The sequence below is a fragment of the Littorina saxatilis genome, linkage group LG3 (assembly GCF_037325665.1).
Source record: "Littorina saxatilis isolate snail1 linkage group LG3, US_GU_Lsax_2.0, whole genome shotgun sequence".
NCBI classification, from domain to species: domain Eukaryota; kingdom Metazoa; phylum Mollusca; class Gastropoda; order Littorinimorpha; family Littorinidae; genus Littorina; species Littorina saxatilis.
In genome coordinates, this window is record NC_090247.1 from 55,857,456 (window position 1) to 55,867,066 (window position 9,611).

The window sequence follows — 9,611 nt, forward strand, 5'->3', positions numbered from 1 at the left end:
GAAATCATTCACAAAACTAGCAGATCATGTGCGGAATTTTCATTTCCCCTGATTTCAATGGTGTAAAGTGGGGAGTGGGCGCTTACAAGGTACTATACCCTATGCACGGTTTTGGACTAAAAGTGGGGGGTGGGCGCTTACTCGATACTGGGCGCTTACAAGGTACTTTACGGTAGGTGCCAAAGCTTCGTGAAGCGAGCTTCGTAAACTACACTTCGCGAAGTCAACTCCACCCATTGAATATCAGCCTTAACAACCAACTGATCCAACTCACCTAATCAACCAATGTAGACACAGAACAATGAAGAAATGTAAAACAAAAACCAAATGAAAAAATTAAAACAAAAGTATAATTGTATTGTATTGTATTGTATTGTATTGTATTGTATTGTATTGTATTGTAATGTATTGTATTGTATTGTATTGTATTGTATTGTATTGTATTGTATTGTATTGTAATGTATTGTATTGTATTGTATTGTATTGTATACCTTGATGGGGTCCATGAGGAAGAAGCTCTCGAAGAAGGAGAGGAAAAAGGCAGCCAGCCACTCCTCAGAGGTGGTGGACCCCCACTGCATGCTGTACAGGATCATGAAGAACGCGCACAGGAGAACGGTGAGCACGAGCAAAACCCAGTTGATGTACACCCAGAAATGCGGCAGTGGATTCTGCTGAAGTGTGTTCTGCAGCAAGTCTGACAGGCTTCTGGCCATTTCTTTGCCAAGGTTTTCTTGTTCTGCCTTAGCTTTCGCGTCATCTTCGGTAATTTCTCTGCCAAGGTTTTCTTGTTCTGTTTTAGCTTTCGTGTCGTCTTTGGACATTTCTCTGCGAAGATTTTCCTGTTCCGATTTATCTTTTGCGTCGTCTTCGGACATTTCCATGCCAAGGTTGTCTTGCCCCGCTTTAACTTTTGTGTTGTCCTCGGATATTTTTGTGCAAAGGTTTTCTTGTTCCGCTCCAGCTTTCGTGTCATCTTCGACAAGTTCGGGTTCTCCGTCGTTCGGGGTTGTTGCTGCAGGCGTTTCGGGCGTCTCTGAGTCTCTGTCTTTCGTCTTTGAACCTAGGTCTGTGAACTGGTCTTCGTCGCTCTGGAGACTTTCCTGGGCTTTCTCTGCGTGTGCGAGGGTTTCTGGTAGTTGTCCCTTTTCTATGTCGTGTTCTTTCAGTTTGTCTTCTTCTTGTTTGGACAGCTTTTTAAATCTGACCCGACAAAAAGAGAGCCATAGAGAAGAAATGTAGTTTTTATAGTTTACAGTTCATGTTGAATAATGCTTAGTCATAGTGATAATCTGAACATTACATAGCGTAATTATTGTGCCTATTTTTCTGAATACCTCCAAAAAGAATAATAAACGAACATACAAACGAACAAGCAGAACAGCTTCAAAATGATTAAGACTTCAGCAAAAAGTGGAGACGTTTTCCCCAGCCACACACGCAATGATTTAATGGGTAGAAAGCCACCAGAGAACGACGGACCCCCCCTCCCCCCCCCCCCCCCCCCCTGTTTAATATTTTAAGACCCTAGTTTTCAGATTATCTGTTGACAACGTCTGTAAATTTACCTCTGTTTTCAAAATCAAATAACAAGAAAAGCGAAACTTTTGGACAATACGTATAACACGTTCGCATCGACCGTACGGCCTTTAATTAAAGTGGACAAACAAAAGACACGTCAGAAAATGCTGCTGTGACTTATCATAGAATGTGCCCAAGATGGTCGTAGCAATTGTTTCTTTATTTTTAAAGTCTTTGTTAAGACTCCCTTCTCTTGGTAGCTTTATAAAGGGGGGCTTCCACTGGGCTCATCTTTGGTGAACAGCAAGCCTAGCTAGCTAAAACTCATAACTCTCACAAGCTATTCACCGCTTACATCTTGCGTATCCTGGTCTCCTCTGTGGAGGCTGTGTGCACGGTGACCCTGGGCCCGGGCCTGGGGCGGTACGACCTGAAGAGGACGACGAAGATGAACATGGGGATGGTGGTGATGATGATGGACACAAAGGACGTCCACACCGTCGTCAGCGAGAACCGTAAGGGTCCTATTCTCACCTCCGTGCCCAGGTTGTCTGAAAATGAACAGAGTACGATGAGAGGAGAAGATAATTGGCCAAGTAAAAAAATATCAATGTTTTCGATTCCCCGGCCGACCCTACTTTTTTCATCCCGACCTCAAGGACTTTTGTTGAACCTTCAAACAAAAAGTCATTGAAAGCTCGATGCTGCAGAATTTACAAGGGTAAGGTCAGGTCAGGTCAGGTCAGGTCAGGTCAGGCCAGGTAGGGTAAGGTAAAATATTATCATATTTATACAGTCGTATGACGTTCCTTCTTGGAAATTCGGACTGCTTTCTCCCCGAAGACATCACAACCAAACCCCAATTTCAACCAGTCCAACCCTAAGGCTGGTTCCCTCCCGGTTGGTAATTTTCTCGTGGACATCAGCCCTGGCAGCCTCGAAGAAAACAACAGCATTCATACGCGCAACAGGAATGGGTCTCTAAAAGAAGCGAACGAGGAAGAAGTAGTTGGAATGTGAGCTCTTTCCCATCATTGTGCACTGATAGGCCCTAAAAGCGTTACAATGAAAAACTCACTGGTGCTCGCCCCTGTTTCGTTATCCTCAGGCTGATAAAAGAGGGCGCTGGTGATCATGGTGAGAAGCAGCATTGCAAAGCAGCAAGACACGCGCTGCATGCGTGTGAAAGTGCTGCGGTCAGGGCGGATGAAGCAGGACAACCACAGGTGGGAGTCTGTGATCTCCAGCCTGGCTCGCTCGCCGAACAGCTTGTCGAAGGTGAGAGCGTCGTCCCTGAACACTGCTGGCACCACGCGGTCTATCAGACCGTCCTCCTTGTCCAAGGCGAACCAATGCTCGCAGATGAAGTTGTAGCTTGGAAAAAACGAGAGACACAAAAACTTCGCATAAGTACGGATAAGGATAAGGGGACGTTCGGACACCAAGGAGGAGAGTCTGCACAAATTTGACTCTGGGAAATAAATCCCTCGCCGAACGTGGGGAATGAACTCACGCCGATAGTACCCAATATTGGCGGACTGTGTGAGGATATCTTCTGCTATGGTCTGTTGAGACAGTGATATCAAAATCGAGACCGGAGGTCGAGATTTTGATATCACTGTCGAAACAGACCAATAGCAGAAGATATCAGCACACAGTCAGTCAATGTTAGATATATTGCTAATTCTCTGGACATTTTGTATTTACTGCAAAGTAATTACAAAAGTATTTGTCTCAGTTTTGGCTGTTCCATATCCCTCCCTATGATTATTATTTCTTTTTGTTCACTCTTTTCTTGTACTTTTCAGTATTTTAAAATGTCTTTCCTTTCAAAAAGTCTTTAGTCACTTGCTCAACTAAATTCTGGGATAATTACATTTTCATGTATATTTGTTTCTTTTTAAATTTAGGTGTTGTTTTTGAAGTGGGGAAGCAATAAAGATGTCGTTAATATCACTTTTGCACCGAGCTCAGTTTTGCCCAATTGACCAATGGAAATCCACGTAACATATGAAATAGCAATATAGGGAACTGTCTGTCTGTAATTGTTCGTGTGAACGTTCGTTTGCCCTGATTTCATGTGTCTGTTCCTTCTTGCCTTTTGGCCATGGACGTCAAAAACATGTCCATGTATAAAATGAAACTTTAGGGCATAGTTCGGCTCACCGTCTCAGGTCTGCCCGAGAGTTAAAATGGTTTAAGACCTTCCCTCTACCTGCTCACATACCAAAACGGCACCGAAATGGTGCTCTCTGTACACAGTGGAAAACAGAACAATTCCTCACTAGTCCCACCAGCTCCACGCACTTACATCTCTCCGTTCTTGAGGTCCTCCAAGACCACCCTGGAGAGGTACCAGGAGGCATCATCCTGCTGGCCAGAGTCGTCATGCCACAGTCGGATGCAGCGCAGGGCACCCAGCTCCTTGTCCGTCGTCACGATGTATGACAGCACGCTGCTGGTCGTCAGGGACTGCGAGAGACACACAGGTGAACCAAAACCTTAAGGCCAGAGATGGCACGGAGTTTTGATCAAAAAACGTGTTTTGGGTTCTTAGCACATTTAGGTACTTTGAACCACAAAAATCGTAAAAACCGTCCATTTTGACCCAAAATTCATTCAAATATCACTTTTAAGGACACCCCCCCCCCACACACACACACACACACACACACACACACACACACACACACACACACACACACACACACACTGTTTAGGAGGATTGTTTTTTTTATCAAGAACCTTGCGACAAAACTTGAAAAGCTTGCCAAAAAAAAAAACCCACGTAATTTCCGTGCAATCTATGCCCTTAAGAAATGTTATTTTTTGTTTACGTTTTCAGTGTAAAACAAAATTAACCTGCCGATGTTTATTCTCCACTCGCCATAACCTTCTACATACGAACACAATGACGTTAAAAAACAACAGAATTCTGTACTCACCACTACAAGGACAGCTAGTACAATACACAATAACACTAAATTCTAGCACGACGCTAGTTCTCTTTTGCGCATGAAACATTGTCCCATACACTTACCCGTTCTCCATCTGACAGTAGTCGTACTCTGGACTGGCCGTTCTTGCCGGTCAAGACAAACCGGACGTTGGATTTGGTTCCGGCTCCACTGCGCATGCCCGTGTACACCGTCATCAGGTAAAAATGGCTGTCCCTGACATGGTTATCTGTTAGGTAACCAACCATCCACTGAAATGTGAAAAGCACACAACAGTTTATAGCTCCACGCAACAGAGGATATTCAGTAATAAAATCTGGCACCTGATGTCTTCTTGCAAGACATAATGAACTATTGCTCAGTTCAGTCACCAGGATATTGGACCCTGTTAAACCCAGTTCGAATCTCATCACATTAGTTTTCAACGATCCAAGTTAGAGAAGTACGCAGTACCGTCATGCAATCAAACAACAATCAAATCCCTCCTTATAACGACACCCCCGTTTTCCGACCGATTTGTCTGCAAGGGCACAGATGCCTTTAACACCTCGAATGGCGACGCCCTCCTTTTTCCGACAACCGACCTAGCATGCCAACAACACAATCTTAAGCTTCCTACCCTCTCTCTGTCCTGCTTGCCCATCACATTTGTTTTCTACGATCCAAGTTAGCGAAGTACGCAGTACAGTCCCGCATTCAAACTATCAACAACAAAACCTCAAGCTTCCTACCCTCTCTCTGTCCTGCTTGTCTTTTTGCCTCGCCCATCACATTTGTTTTCAACGATCCAAGTTAGCGAAGTACGCAGTACAGTCCCGCATTCAAACCATCAAGAACAAAACCTCAAGCTTCCTACCCTCTCTCTGTCCTGCTTGTCTTTTTGCCTCGCCCATCACATTTGTTTTCAACGATCCAAGTTAGCGAAGTACGCAGTACAGTCCCGCATTCAAACCATCAAGAACAAAACCTCAAGCTTCCTACCCTCATTCTGTCCTGCTTGTCTTTGCGCCTAGCCCAGACCAGCGCGAGGATCCAGAGGAAGAAGAGAGCCATCAGCGTGCCGTACACAGAGGCGTTGGTGATGTCGAACTTGGAGAAGACAGTGCTGAAGTCTATGGTATTGGGGGCCACGAAGAAGGAGCTGGCGAACGATATCCCGGGTGGATTGCTGCACGTGCACACTGTCGCTTCGGGGCTGGAGTCAGCTGAGACCTAATAATCAGACACAAGTGAGATGATAATCATTGGCAAATAATGGAGAGTGCTAGTGATAAGATTGAAGAAGACGTTAGCACTCAAAATATATAGAAAACAACATTTAGTGAGCGCTCTGCGGAACCAATCTCCTGGCGCCTAAGAAAATAACAAGCATTGACAATGAACAAGTCTTCTTTTTATTCCGAGCACGTACCGAAACGACAGTGGTATCTCACATAATTATATCATCTAAGTTTCGTGAAATAGACTTCGCGAATTTGACTTCGCACAAGTAATTTGAGGCTTCTCAGACATGTACTGACCGTACACGAGCTTGTATCCCAGGTCTCAGTGTCTTCGTTCCACACTCTACACATGTCACTGAACGATGAGAACCCGTAGTCCCGTGTGTCGTTCGTCTCCAGCTCTGCACGCAGAAGACACGTTGACGGTAACCATGGTATCTCAAGCAAACACAAACATGTTCATATTTTCAAATCAAACAAGGAGGGACGAGCTAAAGTCATAAGAAAAGAGCGGCGATCGCGTCAAGTATTTTGCGAACCAGTTTTATCTCAATAACACACCGGGTTTTCTTGTGCGCCGTAAGTCACATATAATTTACATAACGACAACACCAACAGAGCACAGGCAAATCACAGGCACTTGACACGAGGTGGGCGCACGGGTCCTGTGTGTTTGGTGAGCTCTCAGGTCCCCTTGCCCAGGGCACCGCGTGACCACCCAGTGCACCACGTGACCACCCAGTGCACCTCGTGACGACCCAGTGCATCACGTCAGTGACCACCTAGTGCACCTCGTGACCACGATCCCAGAGTTATGTGCACGTGACGCAGATGAACACAAACCTGGCAGCTGGAATCCAACGAAGACGATGCCAGGAGACAGAGAGCCCTGGGGGACGAAGAAATGGTACGTTGCACCGCTGGTGGCGCTGGCTGTCAAGCAAAATAAAAAGTCATTAATGATGTACAGACTAAACAAAATCTCAGTAGCAATCTGTTAAAAGCACAGTCCTTAGCCCTAAAAAAACCAGCTTACTATTTTCTTGCTTTCTGTGCAGTACGAGAAAAAAAAATTATGAATTAAATTCGTAGACTAGCTACCAAGAAATCAATTCATTAAATAAAAATAAATGTCCCATTCTGCACAAAAAGCAGTGAGGCTGTTGATTTTTGGTATGTGTCCAAGAGGAGGATCTCATGTTAAAAGCCTGGTCAGATCTTACACGGGAAGGACCGTGCTTTAAAAAAAAAAAATTCAACAAGGCTCAGACATAATAATAATAATAATAATAATAATAAAACATTCTTTTATAGCGCTGTTCACCGCCGAATGGCAGTCTCATGGCGCTTTACATTAGACATTAACATTTAACATTTTACATACAAAGTTTTCTCGTAAGAAATAACATACAAGCATTAAAAACAATTCATTGACAATACAATACAATACAATACAATACAATACAATAACTTTATTAATCTCTAAAAGAGAAATTACATTGCTGAGCGTTTGTGTCCGTAATAATAACATACATAACACATTCACAATAAACATTTGTTCTTTGTCCTGAGAAAATATAGCAAACGACCACTTATAGTTATATAAAATAATCTAGAATGTTTTGTTTTTTAAAACGATGAAAAAAACAAAACAAAACACGTAAGATAAGTGAATGTGAATGAAGAATGGTCAAAAATAAGGGAAATGGGTTTACAAGTAACAAAACTACCAAACCAAAGGACTTCTTTGATCTTCACATCTCTGACTCAAATCTAGACAGGTATTGTTTAACACATGACTGTTTAACGCATGAAACTGTTTACTGCTTCACAAGAAATATAATGTGTCCAACTTTTCAAACAAAAAAGGGTGTACCGGGTGAGTTTAAAATCGAGAAAATCCTAGGTAAAATGGAGGAATCTCATATCTTAAGGCTCGAATTAAAATTCTATTTGTGAATAAATTCATGGTTTGCGTTCAGTGTCTATTCATATTTTTGTGTTTATAATCAGACGGACACAACGTACCACATACATCTTCCTCCGAATGTTTCAGACTCTTTCCTTCTTACGTTCAAAAGACCCATTACTGTTCTTTAACAAAAATGAGATAATATGATAAAAGAGAAATTGCATTCGTACGATCGGCTGCTCTGCGTCGTCGGCTCAGCAATGGCTCCCCCTCTGTTCGGACATCGTACCTGATTGACATAAAGAAAATAGTGTTATTACTTATTTTAGATATGTGTGTAATTTGGAAGATGGCTTTTTCTCATGTAAAGGCCTGGCCGGATCTGAGACAGTGAGTCGTTTAAACGGGCAAAACTGTGCCTTTAAACACACGAGTCATTTTCTTGGAAAGATACAAGAAAATAGTGTTATTACTTATTTTAGATATGTGTGTAATTTGGAAGATGGCTTTTTCTCATGTAACAGCCTGGCCGGATCTGAGACAGTGAGTCGTTTAAACGGGCAAAACTGTGCCTTTAAACACACGAGTCATTTTCTTGGAAAGATACACGCCTCTTTCCCTCTGCACCTCCTGATGTGTTAAGTGTCAAGACATTAGTATTATGAAAAGCCCCACCGTTATGCGCTTGACAAACGCCTAAAATAAAGAAAGAAAGAAAGAAAGAAAGAAAGGAAGGAAGGAAGGAAAGAAAGAAAGAAAGAAAGAAAGAAAGAAAGAAAGGAAGAAAGAAAGGAAAAAAAAGAAAGAAAGAAAGAAAGGAAGAAAGAAAGAAAAAAAAAGAAAGAAAGAAAACGATACAAATGAACCTGCTGCTGGTGGGAGGTCTTCCAGTCCGGAAGTAGGCCACCACCTGACTCAGGTCGCTAGGCAACTGGAAGCGCGTCACCACCGCCGAGGACCCGGATCTCAACGTCATGCGATGATACAGCCACCCTTCTGGCCCTTCTCGCGTGTCGTTAGAAGAGTAGGTTTCCATGACAGGGACAGGGGTCTTGTCCCCTCTCTTGAGGCTCATGGTCAGCTTGCGGATCTTCTTCGGGGCTCCGTCCTTGTCTTTCATGTCCACCTTGACCACCGGAGAGGTCACCTCGTACGATGACCCGTCCCCGGACCAAGAAAAGGGGTTCTTGTCGTACACGCTAGCCTGGGAGAAATAATGCATTGCAATCAGGCATTGCGTCGGGTCTTAACAGACGATGCTCAGTGTTAGCTTTGTGTGTTTTTTGGTATGCGCTGAGGGACTGTTGTTTTCCCAGAAGGTGAGGCAAGATGTAAACATATCGACAGCTTCATAATGAAGATTGAGCTCAGACATGCTCGTTTTCGAAGAGAAATTCATCATCTTGAGCGGTCACTGCATTTTGGCATCTCCACTTACATTCGAGGAATAAAACTACTCCACGGCACACCCAACACACGCAGCTATAAAAACAAATCAACGATGATGCAACATCAAGAACGAAACACCAACCTTAATGTCCACTGCAGCATCCGGGTCAGGGTCGCTCCCATCCTCATTAGCGGAGTCCATCTTGAGGGCCAGGGAGCCTGCGGTCACCGTGGTGTTGGCCATGGTCTTACTGGTCATTTTGCCCACGGCCATAGCAATGTCCTTGCGCTTGACCTCCTTCTGGGGCTGACCCAGCACCACGCCACTCAGCAGTGCCTCCATCATGGTGTCCATCGCTTTGGTCAGCTTGGGCACAGCTTCGCGGCTCTGCACATCGCAAAGACCAAAATATGGTTCTTTTATCATCTGAAACAGTACCTCCATAATGGCGTCCATCGCTTTGGTCAGCTTGGGCACAGCCTCGTGGCTGTGCACATCGCAAAGACCAAAAAGCGTATATGGTACATGTAGTTGTATCATATGACACAGTGGTTTACGGCTCTGGACAACGCAAAGATTACAATGATATCGTAATGTTATAATCTGTA

General features: G+C 43.9%; 2 protein-coding genes across 2 annotated transcripts in view; both read right to left on the minus strand.

Moving 5' to 3' along the window:
• LOC138962728 (ganglioside GM2 activator-like) overlaps positions 1-9,611 on the minus strand; it is a 431,559-nt gene that overhangs the window by 207,456 nt on the left and 214,492 nt on the right. The window lies entirely within an intron of this gene.
• LOC138961241 (polycystin-1-like protein 2) overlaps positions 1-9,611 on the minus strand; it is a gene marked incomplete at its 3' end in the record, with an annotated part of 55,363 nt that overhangs the window by 24,142 nt on the left and 21,610 nt on the right. Inside the window, exons 14-24 of the mRNA XM_070332843.1 lie at positions 9,145-9,390; positions 8,480-8,817; positions 7,844-7,902; positions 6,545-6,634; positions 5,999-6,102; positions 5,460-5,690; positions 4,562-4,729; positions 3,833-3,993; positions 2,600-2,895; positions 1,877-2,072; positions 492-1,203 (exon numbers count right to left, since the gene is read on the minus strand). Coding sequence (XP_070188944.1) covers positions 492-1,203; positions 1,877-2,072; positions 2,600-2,895; positions 3,833-3,993; positions 4,562-4,729; positions 5,460-5,690; positions 5,999-6,102; positions 6,545-6,634; positions 7,844-7,902; positions 8,480-8,817; positions 9,145-9,390 — 2,601 coding nt within the window. The remainder of the gene's footprint in view (positions 1-491; positions 1,204-1,876; positions 2,073-2,599; positions 2,896-3,832; positions 3,994-4,561; positions 4,730-5,459; positions 5,691-5,998; positions 6,103-6,544; positions 6,635-7,843; positions 7,903-8,479; positions 8,818-9,144; positions 9,391-9,611) is intronic.